The sequence below is a fragment of the Leptidea sinapis genome, chromosome 11, assembly GCF_905404315.1.
Source record: "Leptidea sinapis chromosome 11, ilLepSina1.1, whole genome shotgun sequence".
Classification (NCBI taxonomy): Eukaryota; Metazoa; Arthropoda; class Insecta; order Lepidoptera; family Pieridae; genus Leptidea; species Leptidea sinapis.
The window spans coordinates 5,190,884-5,207,758 of NC_066275.1; the positions used below are offsets into that span (position 1 = coordinate 5,190,884).

The 16,875-nt window shown below is 33.8% G+C and overlaps 1 protein-coding gene across 13 annotated transcripts in view; it reads right to left on the minus strand.

Annotated features, from left to right (window-relative positions):
- Positions 1-16,875, minus strand: part of LOC126966718 (modifier of mdg4-like) — a 341,756-nt gene that overhangs the window by 115,860 nt on the left and 209,021 nt on the right. Inside the window, exon 5 of one of the 13 annotated variants that reach the window (XM_050810950.1) lies at positions 938-2,137. The exons of 9 other annotated variants lie outside the window; for them this stretch is intronic. In XM_050810950.1, the coding sequence (XP_050666907.1) occupies positions 1,905-2,137 (233 nt within the window). In that variant the 3' untranslated portion in view covers positions 938-1,904. Of the gene's footprint in view, positions 1-937; positions 2,138-10,776; positions 12,104-14,474; positions 15,079-15,388; positions 16,018-16,875 lie in introns of those variants that run through there. 3 more of the 13 variants (XM_050810940.1, XM_050810951.1, XM_050810952.1) reach the window with 3 other exon arrangements.

The following is a 16,875-nucleotide window of genomic DNA, read 5'->3' on the forward strand; positions in this document are numbered from 1 at the left end:
AAAAGATATCAAAACATCGGCACAAGAGTATTACACTCGGCGCCGGGTCATAAAGCTCGGGATACGAAGTCTTGGTTGGAAACGAACGTTTCGGACTTCATCAGAGATGATGACTGGACGTTGTGCAGTCCCGTTCTTAATCCGCTAGATAATGATTTATTGAGTACGGCTTGCTTGGTCAATTTTAGAGAATTCGGCTTGCTTGGTCAGTTTTAGAGAGTTCGGCTTGCTATAAACGCCATGATAATTTGGAGTCCCTAAAACAATCCATTTCCGTTCCACCGGAATACATTGGATGAAGACAGCGCAGGACCGAACGTCGTGGAAATCTTTGGGACAGGCCTTTGTCCAGCAGTGGACGTCTTCCGGTTGATGATGATGTTGATGAAAACAATCCGTACGATTGGCAGTGAAGAATTTTCCCATGGAAAGAGTACTTGCTTCTATTGATAACTGGCCTCAACGTTTAAAGGAATATATTGCAGCCAATGGAGACCACTTCGACTAAGCTTCTTATATTTTAAATTGTTTTATATTCATGTATTAAACTAACACAATGTAAACGTTATAAATGTTATTTGCAATTGTTTTTTTTTCTTTGTTTCAGTATTTATGGCAAGACTAGGTATAGATGTGACCATCATTTGTATCCAGTTTGCTCCTTTATTAATCAGTTTTTCAAACGTAAGCAGTATCATTACCTAACAACAACATTTTGAAAATATATTATTTTTGTGTTAGATAATTTATACGTCTCCGAATGTCACTTTGTTTTAGTGTGCGTGCGTTACTGAAAGTAGAGAATAAGAGTAAGCCGCAATTTTTTTGGACGTGTTCACAGCTGTCACAATCTATCTTTTCATATAAATTATCTAAGGTTTTTGTATTCTACTTCAGAGATTCGTGAGGAAGGTCCGTAGTAGAAATGAAATTGTAATCAATTACATACTTTTATTCTTTCATTTTACTTTTATAAGCTAAAGAAAGAGCAATACCAAAAGGAGATTAGTGAAAGATACGGCGGAGGTAACCATGCACTAAGGCTGACGTCTACAGAGCATAGTTAGACTTACCTCAGATTTTACTTACATTAAACTTAGCTAAGCGTGATAAAACTTGAACTTGATTGTTGCAATGGCCTGTTTTTGCATAAGCTCAGCATTATTTCAGCTTTCAAATGACAATAAAAACGAAATAAAAGATTATGCTAAGCTTATACTTGACTAAGTTTTACGTATGTAAAGTCTGAGCAAAGTTTAAGTACGCGCTATCGATCCCACCCTCAAACGCGTCCTTAAACAGGCACACCTCTAACATTTAGAAGTAAAATGCTCATTGATTTTTCACTTAAATATCTACAAACACGCTCTGATTAATTTGTAAACTTCGCTACAAGTTAATATTATGACATAATACTAATTATACAGTCACTTAATGGTACGTGAGTATTGCATCTGAGCGGGTAGCCAAGTAATAATTGTTTCATAGCTAATCTTTTTATTCTGTTTTGTTAGAGTGTAATTGTAAGATCGATCTATTCTATCGTTCTTGACACGTGATACTATAGAACATGATCATAGATCTCTAAACCGATGACGTCACATAGGCGCACGATAGCCAAAACAAGTATCACTAGGACATTGTTAATATTAATACGACACAACACTTAAAACTATTATAGAAGAAAAGCAAAGCATCGATAGCACGAAACGATCACATGTAACAGTAATGAAACTGCAAACCGTACTGACGCAACTGAACGAGCGCGAGGGGATGAAAGGGGAACGGAGAACGGGAGAGGACTTCAGGTTGTGTAGTAAGCTTGGCTAACACTTCCGAGTTCTGAAATACCCTCAACATTCCTTAATTCACTTCATTGCAAACGAGGATATTGGAAGGACTGATCAAAATCTTATCAGTACTCCATTGCGAATCGTAAAATTCGGGGGATCGTGGCAATGATCCTCATTTCGCCTGACGATGACCTTACCACATTTGGTAGTCGTGAAACTTGCCTTGCAAGGCCTGCCACGGGAGCACACCCATTTCTTCGTAGTCATGCTTGAATTCCCAGAACAGAAACTGTATCCGTTTAGAAGTGCGAGAGGTTTTCCCGTCGAATTCTTAAGGTATTGAACTGAAAAAAATACCATAAATTCGTTACAAATGTGACTCAATGACGATTTTCATTAGGAACGGTTCATCGTTTCCAAAGGATTTTCACACAAAGAAAATTGTAATAATCTTAGTTTAATTTCCGTGAGTGCGCTGAGTTTTCGTTTGTTTTTCGAATCAAATCGAATATTCCGTGACTTGCTATTTGCTATTGCATAATTAAATATGTCTTACATAATATTATGTATAATGCCGACAGAAACCCTTACATATATATATATGTAAGGGTTTCTGTCGGCGCAAGTAGATTTCAACAAATTTATTTATAACTTTTGTTCTATGATGTAGGTACATATGTATTATACATTACTGAGAAGCTTACTTCATCATCATTTTGTTGATGGTAAACAGAAAACGTAGATTATCATGAAATTATATGAAGAATAAAAATGTATGTCGTGAAATTCCAACCTTACTCATTATTTTGCTTCAAAAGGTATTAGGTTGCATAAATTATCCATAGTAATATTATTCAATAAGAACTAGATTAATTTCCTATCGTTCAGTATATGTATATATATATAATCCAAAAGTCTTTAAACAAAACCAATTGTTTTCATTGAAAATCCTCGTTTATTCCAAAATATAACTATTTTTCAACTTTTGTCGAAAGAAAGGTCTGTGTAAAATAAAATAAAACTACAAATCAAATAATTTGCACTTATTACAATAGATAATTTCACTACCTTTCAGATAAATTCAATGAAATCACCGTAACTATAAGCATTATTTTGCTTCACGTAAAATAATACGCATAGGTAAACAAGCAACATCCAATGTTTACAGAGCCCGCAACTCAGAGGGTCAAAGAAGAAAAATCTATAGTTCCATATTAACACAATAAACATAGTTGTTGCATTTTTCAAAAGATTTTGCTACTAACCATTGGTTTTTAGTATTCATAGTATTCGTAAGCAAAACACGTCGAGAAAACGCACTGATGGTCGCGGATTGTTGAGAAAAGATGAGCAAAGACATTAAGAAGCAATAAATAACCCGCGTGCGATGAACCAGGGACAGATCCTCGTCATATTAAGGTCTGCGTGACGTAATCAGGAAGTCGTTTTTATACAACCACTACTTTTGTTAATACTTACTCGTAACCTCACTTCTCATCACAAAAAAAAAACTTTAGTCCTTTACGTTTTCTGAGAGAAAGTGTTTTGACAGACGGCTGAAAGATTCAATCAAAGCCCATCTTTTCTTTTTAGCCATAAGAACAACCATTTCTATACCCGACACATTATATAAAAGTTGCCACAAGCCAATACGCCACTCATAATCTTATGAGCATTCCATTAAGAATCGTAAAACTCGGCGGAACGTGACAATGATTCTCATTTCGCCTGATTATAATTCTACCACATTTTTTTGTCGTGAAACTTGCCTTACAAGGCCAGCCTCGAGAGCACACCCATTGATTGGTCGACATACTTGATTTTCCGGAACAAAAACTGTATCCATTTAAAAGTGCAAGGGGTTTGCCCGCCGTATTCTTTAGATATTGAACTGAAAACAAAAATATATATTAGGCGACATATATTAATAATATTTACTTAATAAAGTAAAATTCAATAATTAAGTACTCGTATAAATAATATAAATACTCGTACCCGATCTGTTGAACTACTCCATAGAGGAGATACCGTGATTACTATTTATAATTGATAACAGTGATTCTATGGTAGTGGCTCGAACATGAAAAACAAAAATAAAAGATTGGAATCAAATTTCTGTCATTATTCATATCAAAAACAAAACTTAGCATGAATAATAATCTAACCAATGGTTCGTCTGGAACAGACATAAATCTATTAACACAATATAACTTTATATACTTACTAACACTTAAAAATTATAAGAAAATCTATAGAAAAATTAAGTTACTATAAAAGTATTAAAATTGATTCTTTATGAAATACAAAGTATTTGTATATTTAAACAATTTGTTATTTTGAAGTGATATCCCTCACTTCTGGGATTCATTAATACAAACTAAATTTATACCAAAATTACCAATACGTTTATAGGTATCAAGTAGTAGAACATATAAATATCGATTTTCAAAAATAATCACATTTAAAAAAAGTGAAAAAAAGAGTACCTAATAACGTACCCAATTATAAAAGTTTTGACAACTCTTCCTGCCCACACACCCATTTCATTCATGTTACCTGCCAACGGCGCGGGCGGCCGGCGAGCAAGTGACAATCAATTAGTCATATCATATCCACTTCCTCAGAGTATCTCAAACGCAGGTTCTGCTGGATGTGACCACCAATACATTTAGTGCAACGTTTCACGACATTGTTGTAACACCGTCGTTTCAGTCTTAATCGTATCAAATACTGAAACGATCCAGATTCTCATTTCCTCCTCAGTGTCACAATTTTTTCCGAACACGTATTCTTTCACTTGTCCCTAAAGGTAAAAGTCGAGCGACGTGAGTTCGGGAGACCGCGCAATTGAATTTTCAAATCCGATCCAGTCGCGAGCTGACGGGTAATTGAGTGAGTGTAATTTTGTGATAATTCTGATATCCGCGATTGGCGGCATCGCGGCATCGGTCAAAGCACAGAGGCCCCGCCTTTGACTCTAGATCTGCGCCATTGGACTGAGTTCAGGGCGATGATTTTACTAAAAAACTAAGATTTAAATCTATTATATATTATTTAATCTAAGGGGTTTTGACTTTTAATTTTATTTTACTGATGTCTCCGCATTCTACTATACATCCGATTCAATTATCTTACGGGGCTATTTTAACACAGTGTATAATAATAAAAGCGTTTTGAGTTCTAATTAAAAAAATTGAAGTTTTTAAGTTGTAACAATATTTATGGCCAAACTAGTTCATTTGCATACTAATAATTTATACATATCAAGCGGGATTCCACTGGCCTCAAATTGAACAAGCAAAGGAGGCGTGACTTACCATAATGACTTATCAAGATCAACTTGAGTTTTTAAATTATCATAGAAAAAAAAATGTTAACAAACATCAAGCCAACAGGAGATAGAATCGTATAAAAATACTGCTTTAGATATTGGCCCAATTAAACGATGACATACAAGATTTGCAGCAGTTAACATCCAAATTTATACAGTCTGATGAGAATTCCGTTCTGGATTATAAATTTCGGAGGTGGATGATTATGGTTATCGCTTCGCTTAATCATAAAGCCACACTTGGTTGTTGTAAAATGGGCCTTACAGGGCCTTCCTTTAGAGCATACCCATTTGTTCAGACTCTTGTATCTTGAATCGCAACAAAAACTGTACCCATCTAAAATCGCAAGTGGTCTTCCGGCAGAATTCTTGACAAATAAAACTAAAAAAAAGAATTTTTAATATTTGTCTATTATAAAAATAACAATTATGTAAATAACATGTCTTTTTATATAATTGTTACTTTTCTCCTCTTCGTCTTTAAAAATAATGATTTTTATGTTATAGGAAATTGATTATTTTTTAATTTAAGAAAATAACAATATACTTTTATTGTTCATGTAAATTTTTTGAGTTCTTAACGCGGGCCTTTCAGCCAAAGGTGATTTGAAACTTATAGGAATTTGAGATATTGTAAAATAGCGGCTTTATAAATATTTTTTATTTAATTTGTTTATTAAAACTCAAGGAATCCCTATGTCTCTTGAATTCACATCTCTTTTTATTTTTTAAGAATTAATAGCTATCTATATAATTATAAAACTTCTATTCTTCGTAACTTTATCAAGAAGAATTTCTCAGAGGCGGTCCAATACTTAGTAGTAATATATTTAATGTGATAAAAAGTAATATAACCTCAATATTAACTATTATAAGTTAAATTGTAAGTTTTAGAGCTTATCATAATGTCGCGTAGCAACGCTTCGACATTTATGACGAGAGTTGTCAAACGTCATATCGTGCAGCAACGTACATGACGAGAGTTGTCAAACTTCAAGACATTGATAATTTCAACAGCTCAATCAGCAATACTCGTAGCTCAGCGGAATAGTAGATTGTTAACCGAGGGTCGAAAGAATCAATTCCCGAGGTATTTAGACGCCCGAGCGTAGCAAGGGCGGCTATAGTCCGAGTAGGAGTTGATTCTTTTACCCGTGTTAAGCACTTTACTTTTCATTTCGAATATGAGGAAAATAAAACTAGTTGTTTATCTAAACTATTTATTGATATTAAATCATAATATTAGTAGGACCTATTTAAAATTAATTGTCAAATTAGGACAATTTATGACGACTTTTTAAATTTTAAATATGGAACTCTCAGCGTAATAATTGTTGCGGCTTATTCCGCTCAAAGAAGTATGCGCTAAGTTCACACTGGCTGTTTAGAAAGTCACATGGCGGCAGATTTTTTTTAATTAGTTTATTTTTTACATAAAACTCTTCACAGCTGAAAGCAGTTCTATTTTTGAAGTTCATTCCGGCCCTTAGGTGGAAAGTAATTTGTGTGAGGTTTTCCCTCTCTATGGAGGGAAGCAACATTTTCCACCCAATAATCAGATCAAGACAACATTACTTTCCAAGTATGAGAAATGAAAAAATTTACTTTAGACCCGGGTTCGATACACCTACCAGTGTATGGAATTTTTTGGGTTTGGTAAAGTTAATGGAAATTTGTAGTAAGTTCAAGATCAAATCGAACAGAGTTAAAAGGATGGAAAATGTGTAAGCAGGATAAAAATAGTTAAAAGAAATTTCTAGTACAATTTAAATTTAAAGATGGAATGGGAGAATCATTTTGAAAATAGAACAGATCCGGGGGTATATAAGCCTTACTAAGCGTAGCCTACGGCAGTTCTAGTTTTAAATCAAAAGTGTAAAGGAAGAAAAGAAGAAGGAAACTAAATGTACTAAATTCATAACTCGAAATGTCAGTCAGGTGAATTCAAATGTACTTGTGAATTAGGTACTTGGAACTTGTGGACACCACAGTTTCTTTGGGTATTAATTTAGGCGCAAAACTTCAATCGCGTCCACATATAGCTGGTTTGGCGAATAATTTAGTTTTTTATTATTTTTTTATTACAATAAGGGATGAGACGAGCAGGACGTTCAGTTGATGGTAATTTATGCGCCCTGCCCATTACAATGCAGTGCCGCTCAGGATTCTTGAAGAACCCCGAAAAATCTATGCGGTACTACAACTGCGCTCGTCACCTTGAGGCATAAGATGTTGTCTTATTTGCCCAGTAATTTCACAAGCTACGGCGCCCTTCAGCTCGAAACACAATAATGCTTACACATTACTGCTTCACGACAGAAATTGACGCATTTGCTGTAAGGAAAATTTGCCAGCTCACAAACGAAGATACGGCACGTGTCGTGTATTTTACTTATTTCCATACTATTATGTCTTACGGTATATTACTGTGGGGGCACGTTGCTAATATTCAAACGAGTTTTGTGCTGCAGAAAAGAGCTGTACGAGCAATCTAAAATCTGTCAATACATATTTAAAAACCTAATATTTGTGCATAAAAATATAGATCGTTTTAAAAATAAACAGTGGCACTGCAACACTAGAAATAAACATAATCTTGCTCTGATTCACACAAGGCTAACGAAAATAGACAAATCATTCAGAGGACAATGTGTCCGTTTTTATAATAAAATCCCTGAAGAAATGTGCAATGTAAAATTAAAAAAGTTTAAAATATTTGTTAAACAGAAACTTTTAAAAAAAGCTTATTATACAATTAAAGATTATATAACAGATAAAAGGGCATGGGATTAAAGCAATGTAAATAATTTTAAGGTCTGCATACTATTTTAATTTATAAGCAGTAGGTATGTATTATTCTATTATTTGTATATTTTCTTGTGACTTCAAAAAGTGATGCAGTTATCCTATTTTGAGAAATAAATTATTTGAATTTGAATTTTGAATTTGGTTCACCCAGTCGAAAGTTGTGAGGTAACAAACATAAAAAAAAACATACCGATGAATTGCGAACCTCCTCCTTTTTTCAAGTCGGTTAAAAATGTAACTTCACATCATTTTATATTCAAATGTAATATAATAAATAATGTAAGAAACTTTTTTTGTATCATCTCAATAATATGTTAATATTCCGCAATATATATTATAAAAATACAAAAAAATTTAACAATAAAACAACCTTCAAAAATACAATTTAATTAATTAATCTAATTCTAGTAATGATTATTGCTATTTTTGGAATTGTCCTCCCGCTGCGGCCCCCTCTCGCCTCTCGCCTCTTGTGCCGCGCCGCGTGTGCGACTCAAGCACATCTCACCAATAATTATGTATGTAGTTACAAACCTACCTTGGCTGACACCGTATCCAAAAGTAACAATAATCGTAACTAGAATTATATTCATTAATTATCTATTGTTTTTGAGTAGTGTTTTTAAAGTTGCTTGTTTTTGTGTTAAATTTTATTTATATTTTTAGATTTTTAGTGAATCTGTACTACACATATTTAAAATTTGTCTAAATATGTGCGCATTGTACTATATATAACAGATATAAATTCTGCTACAAATCACACCCTTACTGTAAGTCGTTAAGGAGTTCCATTGATCATCATATTCGACTACGACAATTACTTGACCATTTCGACGTTATGGTAGGTGACCCAAATATCCGGATAGCATAAAAAGATTTGGCCTAGTATCGTTTATTTGTTCCTAAGACAGGTGGTGGTAATGGTGATAAGATTGTTCATAGCCCCACTATCATTAGTAAGTCGTATGTTGATTGAATAAATACTTCATTATTTGAACAACTAGTTGTAAGTAACACTGTTTGTATGATTGTTTGTTGTCGTAAATAAAATAAAATAAAAACCTCGACCAAAAAATTCCAGAGAAATTTCGAAAAATTGTTCGAGGTGATATAAAAGATTGTTACAGGCGATTTATATGTAAGGGCTTTTTGACCTCTTGTCTTTAGAAAGTATCCTTCAGTTTCAGTACCGACCCAGGGCCTTTCGATACTATGGTATTCAAGAAAATAAACGATAAGGCCAGAGAAATTTATTGTATGAACCCTGAGGATGCAATTGCTGCTTTCAAAATGACATACATATAACGTAGAATACATAGAAGTTATCACATTATAACAGAAATTACATTCAATAGTTTTATTGTCAGCGAAAGGGATTAATAGATTAAAAAGAAGGCATAAAAAGGCATTTATTTTCTCAAAATTGATTCCTTTAGAATTCTTTTTGATGTCATTTCTTATACTACCAGATACTACTACCGCTTCGGAAACAAATGTCGCTCTGAGAGAGAAGAAGCGGCGCAAGAAACTCACCCAACATTCTTTTTTTTTGCGCTTTTTTCAATAAATATATACAATATTGTACAGTCATTTCTATCGCTATAAAATAATCACAATCTAGTCCCAGGCTGTCCGATCATTTAGATATTCAGCAGTGGAGTAATAGGATTTAAGACAGAGCCATTTTTTTATAAAACATTTAAATTTATTTATAGATAATGCCTGAACAGTGGCTGGGACTTTATTGTAGAAGTGTATACATTTACCCTTAAAGCTATTATGTATCTTATGAAGCCTACTAGAATTAGTTACAAGTAATCCCTTACTTCTAGTGTTATAATAATTCTCATATGATTTCCAAAAAGCCTTAAGTGTATCATTTATATTAATGCATTTAATATAGCAGCAGTTTAAGTCTGGCCCATTTAAAATCTGATGAGAACTCCATCTTGGATTGTAAATTTGGGAGGTGCATGACTGTGATTATCGCTTCGCTTGAACATAAAGCCACACTTCGTTGTTGTAAAATTAGCCTTACAGGGCCAGCCTCGAGAGCATACCCATTTGTTGAGGGTCTTATATCGGGAGTCGCAACAAAAACTGTATCCATCTAAAATAGCAAGCGGCCTTCCTGCAGCATTCTTCACAAATAACACTGAAATAAGAAGTATACTTCCTGTTATTTTATTATAATTTTAATTTAGGATTGACTGATCTGCAAATTATAATACTATAGAAGATATCACAGTCAGACACCTTAGCGCCAAACGAGATACTATGATAGAGTCTGGTAAGACTATGCAATGAACAATAAGTGATTTTGGCTAGCCTTGCGAAAAAGGGCAATTCAATTTTACTCTTCTTTTACTTTCTTCATTTTCTCCATTATGAACTAAGAGAAAAAAGACAAATATTTTAATATAAATAATAAAACAATATATAATTTAATCAAGTTACAATCGAATAATGACACCATCGCGAATAATAAAATTAGGAGGTTGGTGATTGTGACTGACGGTTTGCTTGTATATCAATCCATCTTTACTGGTTGAAAACTTTGCCCTACACTTGTTGCTTCGAGAACAAACCCATACATTAGTATTTTTGTGATTAAACTTGCAATAAAAGCTGAAGCCATTCAAAACAGCTACCATTTTTCCGAATCGTGTTTTTACATACTGCACTGGAAATAAATCATCAGTTAGATGTTTACATGACATTCAATTAACAAAAGATTTGTGAGATAGCCGTTTAATAACAAAAGTATTGACGACCCATACAGCCGTGACTACTAATCTAGAGGTCCCGAGTTCAAATCCCGGTAGGTGCAATCATTTATATCAATCAATCAATCAAATTCTTTATTTGAGTATAAACATGTTATGTTACGATAGTATAATGTTACAGTTTCACATGTTGCGGCAGGCTTAACTAGGCATGCAAATTAATTTAATACAGTAAATAGTATAAGATAAATAACACATAACAAGATTAGATGATATATGTCTACATGTCAGAAACAATAAATATTAATTATCATAATACTAAAAAATAATACAGAATAACAGACTCACACAATAATAAAGTAATAACAGACTCACATAATAATAATAAATATTGTCTAATTAATTATTAACAAAAAGTTTCACATTTTATGTTATGACATTACTCGCGTTCAGCAATTCATTTATCGTATAAAATAGTCGATCACTTAACCAGTGTTTAAGTTTTTTCTTAAAAAGTCTTTTATTTAATAATTTTAAATTAATGGGCAGTTTACTGAATATTCTGACACTCATAGCAAGACAACTCTTGTCATACTGCAAGGTCAGTGGGATTTCGTCGAAAATTAGTCGTTATATGATGAATATAGATGTTTGTTTCCGAGTCATGGATGTTTATATGTATTTATGTATGTTTAAGAAAGTATATTGTATTAAATATATCGTTGTTTTGTATCCATAGTACAGGCTATGCCTAGTTTGGGGCAAGATAATTTGTGTAAAAGGTTGTCTTTATTATATTATTATTATTATATATGTAAAAAAATTACAATACTATTTATGTTTATTTACACAACTATTTCGAAGAGTTATAACCTGGCACAATTTTATTCCATATTAAATAGGTATAATAATACAGATCCGATGAGGCCTTATCCAGGACAAAGGACCAAATCTGAGAATTGACTTCGAAAAGAAACTAATACAAGTTTCTTTAAATTTTATCATTTTCGTTTGTGTTTTTTGAGGCTTTATAGTTAATAATAATAGCTTTTGGCATAGCATAACGATAAATATTTACTGAAATCGAGTATTTATACTAGAATTTCTAGAAATTACAATTACATAATTTCTTTTAAGAAATGACAAATTTGGTTTCCTATTTCGTTAAAATGTTGATTTTTACTTTTCATATTGAAATCCTTAAAAAACGTTCCTTCCGGTTGATATCAGAACACCATCTCGTATAATGAAATGTGGTCGTTCGTGGTTATGTACAACAGAATATTTTAGGATGACGCCGCTTTTGGTTGTAAGAAATTTAGCACCACATTTTCTACCTCTGGAACATTCCCAGGTATTAGACAATCTTCTCCTGCTGTCACAACAAAACCTGTATCCGTCAAGAACAGCCAGTTGTTTTCCAAGAATGCTTCTGCAGTAAAATACTGTAAGCAAGAACAAACATTAAGACGTATAAACGCAACGATAAGGATTATTTTAAATAAATGTTTAAGAACAATTATATTACTTATTATTATACCTACAATAAGCAGAAAATAAAGAGAGAATGCAGAAAACTTATAAGTTTCCACCAGACGAAGCCAGACTATAAGGGTCTGGCATGGTTTATGCAATAATACATCATCATATACGAGGGGCGGTCAAAAAGTTCGCGGAATGGCGGGGTTGGCGGGGGTGAGGTCGCTCCTCCAGGTAGCCGCTACTTGAGTAACTCATAATTACTATATATGCCAATTTCTAGCCTAATTGGGTCATTAGCTTTCGAGTTACAAACGAGTGAACAAGTAAATCGGGAACAAACTAGCCACTATGGAGAAAATTGAACATCGCGCCGTCGTAAAGTTCCTCACCAAACAAGGAAAAACGCCTCAAACTATTTTGCAAGAGATGTTAGCTGTTTACGGAGACTCTGCTCCTGGTAAAACCATGATTTACAAATGGCACGGCCTTTTCAAGCAAGGAAGGGAGTCAATTGAAGATGATCCTCGACCTGGACGGCCCATTGAGGCCACTACGCCGGAAATCATTGAAAAAGTTGAAAAACTTGTATTGGAAGACGGAAGGTTGAAGAAGAAACAACTTGCAGCATCAGTTGGAGTATCAGAAACCACAATTTTAAATATTCTTCATCAACATCTTGGCATGAGTAAAGTGTGTTCAAGGTGGGTCCCGAGAATGCTCACGCCGCTGCAAAAACGTGAGCGCGTCAACTGTTCCCGCGAGTATTTGGACCGCTGTGGAGAAGTTAGGGAAGAAATTATGGCCCGAATTGTAACCGGTGATGAAACTTGGGTTCACCACTATGAGCCTGAGTCAAAGCAGGAGTCGATGCAGTGGCACAAAAAAGGCACACCACCCCCAAAAAAATTTAAAGTGTCGCAATCGGCCGGAAAGATCATGGCGACTATTTTTTGGGATACTGAAGGTATTCTTTTGATCGATTATAAAGAACGTGGTGTTTCTATAACGGGAGAGTACTACGCTTCCCTATTGGACCGATTAAAAGAAGCTATTAAAGAAAAAAGAAGAGGAAAACTGACAAAAGGTGTACTCCTTTTGCACGACAACGCGCCCGTTCACACGAGTCATGTTGCGACGGCTGCCATTCATCGATGCGGTTTTGAACAACTACGCCATCCACCCTACAGTCCAGACCTGGCCCCTAGCGATTTTTATTTATTCCCAAAGATGAAGAAAGAGCTGCGTGGAAAAAAATTTAGAGACGATGATGAAGTCAAGTCGGCGATTTCGGCGTATTTTGACGCCCAAGACAAAACCTATTTTTTCGACGGTATTAATAAGTTATATGCCAGATCCCAAAAATGTATTCGTGTTAAGGGGGAATATATTGAAAAGGAAAAATAACATAATGTATCATTTCATCTTTTTTCCCAGTCATTCCGCGAACTTTTTGACCTCCCCTCGTATGTGCTAGATCGGACGGTGATTGGCTTACGGATCGGTGTGGCGGATCCAGTGCAAATGCGTAATGAATATTTGAACCCGTTGGATGAATAAAGTAATTAAAACCGTGGTAAAGAGAAAAAGGTTTCGCGCATAGAATAGAAAATACAACTTACAACTGGAACATTCAGTCAGGTATGATGTCATAACGATGAAAAATATAACATCCATTATTACTTTTATTAGAAAGCTTGATTCTAATTTAAGACATCTATTTCAAAGGCTTTAAGTGTGATAATTTTAGAGAACTGTGCTTACCACCCTGTAACGTTACATAATCAAATTGATTGTTTATTGTTTGATATAGTGGTTACAGTTCCATAAGCATATAACATTTGAAAGCTACTAGAGTGAGAACATGTTGCTTAGTGCTCACATTGGATTGTCAGAGAAAATCTATTATTTATTGATGGTGTCATTTAAAAAGCTAATAGCCCAAATTCGTGGGTTGTAATAAGACTTAATTTCAAACACCAAATAAAAGGGTTTTCACCAAAGTTGCATTTATAACTTCTAGTAAATTATATTAATTTTTTTCTGTGTATTACAAAAACATTTTGGTGAAAAATATTTACTAAACAATGTAAAAGTTTTAGTAGACACAATATCTTCAGCAGTTTTGTTTGTTTTCATAATAATGCTTAAGTTCACTTGAACACATCATTTTCAAGTTACTATTGCAAGTCTTCACATAATTCATACTTTTCACGTTCACGTCACTTTATGAGCGTTATTTATTAAAAGGTTTGTAAAATGTGTATGTATTACGAGGAATTAACATAGGATGCTTCTTCTTGTTATTATATTAAGAAAATATTAAAAAATAAAAAATATTTTTTATCACAAGTATAATAATATAAATTGTAAAAGTTAAAAGAATACAACAGAATATTGATATGAACGTAACAGAAAAATCACGTTGACAATAATATGTTTCCAAGTGCTTCGATCTTTATCATGCTTAGGGTGTTTTTGTTAATGTTTTTAAGTTTATTAGCGCTACACAGCAACGTCACGAAACCGCTACCATGAACTCCAGGTCGATGATAAGAATGGTACTTTATAAAGAAAACAATCATGTTATTCCTTTACGTGTTCTAAGGGAGCATGGCGGTAATCATATTGAATCAGGTGACCCGAAGTGTCTGTTTAATTCATGATATTCCGCTGTTCTCTTTCATTCTGTGCGTAATCCATAAATACATCTATATCCTAATGAGGACACCATCTCGTATTTGTAATGTCGGCGGTGGATGTGTGTGGATATTCTTACACCTCACAATGGTACCGTTGGTTGTTGCTGTCACTCGAGCTGTACATATTCTGCCCTTTGAACATCGCCAAACTTCTTTGTCCTTATAACAGGCATCATAAGAAAAGCTGTATCCTTCTAGAACGACGACCCTTTTTCCAGAAGTATTTCGTAAATAAAGAACTGAAAAAAAAATCAAAATATTAAATTCGTAATTTCAAAGTTTGAATTAATTTTGTTGCGCGGTGCTTCTAGAGTCTAGACCGATAAGACATTTTAGTACGGAACCATTAATATATTCGTTTACAACTCTCTTAAGGGCGAGTAACGTTCCTTTAATTCCTCTTGTGTTTCTTGATAGCAACGGCCTCTATGTACTTACAAGCATTCTCCGATATCATTAAGGCCGTAATACTTTGACCATTATCTGAACTGTGAGATGATTACATCAATATAATGAATATTACTATTATTATAAAGTAAAATAAAACAATCAAATCTTAAAACTGCTTTAATTTTTTACAACGTCTAACACACATTCACACCAATTTTGGTTTCATAATCTAAACTAAACATGGCACATAATTTTGCACATTAAAGGTATAATAAAATTAAATTTCGTCAAAAAAATTATATTATGATACATTGTTGTAAAAAATATTCGCACATATATTTGAATTCCTGAAGGCAAAAATCATAAGACAGTCTCTCTAGCCAACATGTACTAAACTTACTTGAAAATACGAACTGAAATATTTTCCTCGAAGAAGACTGTTCCTTCCTCAAAATTTGGATTTATTTAAGATAAATACCTATCATAAAATTAAAGCTACAAATTACTCATCAGTAATCAATTAACACTTAACACAGCTCATATTTACTAACTAGTCAATTACACTTTAAAATATAGTCCATTCTGAACAATATATTTTGGTGGAGAATGGTTGTGCAAGAAATTTCCCGATATCATATTGCCGGTTATTGCCATGATAAACCGGGACTTGCATTGTCCCCACCTGGTGCAGCGCCATATTGTTGTTGACTCAGTGCGGGTAGCTCTATAAAACGAATGGCCGTTGCACAACGCAAGTATCTTGCCGGATCTGTTGCGAACGTACGAAACTGAAACAGAACATGTTGCTCAATGTTCATTTATAGGTTGTATGAATATTGTTACCGGTGTCGACTTTAATGTAGGTATTTATATATAAATTGCTTCAGGCAAAACAGTTCAAAATCTTGGTTGGAAGTTTTTATGAGATTCGTCATAGTTTAAAATTATACGAAGACGAGAATAATACTAATTTTTTGCATAATCTGTTGTGTTGTTTGAGGAATTCTGCTTATCGACCAAATTCGTTTAGTTTTAGAAGGGATTCTGAATAAAATGTAAAAACAGTTAAAATTACAGTTACAGTTTCTAAAATTACACGTGTATTTAATGATTGTGCACATTCTTGACTCGAACGATATCATCTCCAAAAGTAACAATCCCAAAACGAAACATAACATCTCCAAAAAAGTAACATCTCCAAAATTACAGTTACAGTTTCTAAAATTACACGTGTATTTAATGATTGTGCACATTCTTGACTCGAACGATATCATCTCCAAAAGTAACAATAGTACCTGGACACCCGCGTCTCTTGGCGCATCTCCAACGTGTTCGCAAGCCTGAACTAAAATGCTGCAAGAATCGATTTCCACCGAATTGAATTATGGGTTTTCCTCTTGCAGATGTTTCAAAATAGAACTCTGTAAAGAAATAAGATCAGTATCTGTAAATAAATATAAAGTATTTGTACTTCATGTTTAGTGGAATCTATTGTTATGATAACTGAACATCTTATTCAGAAAATATTGCTTAGTACGATGGAAGTTATAATTTTCTTAATCAGGCCACATAATAAACGCTAGCGAATTACTAAAAAATTAAAGAAGTTGTTCGGGAGCAGTTTAAGCATCACTTACCTGGAGATC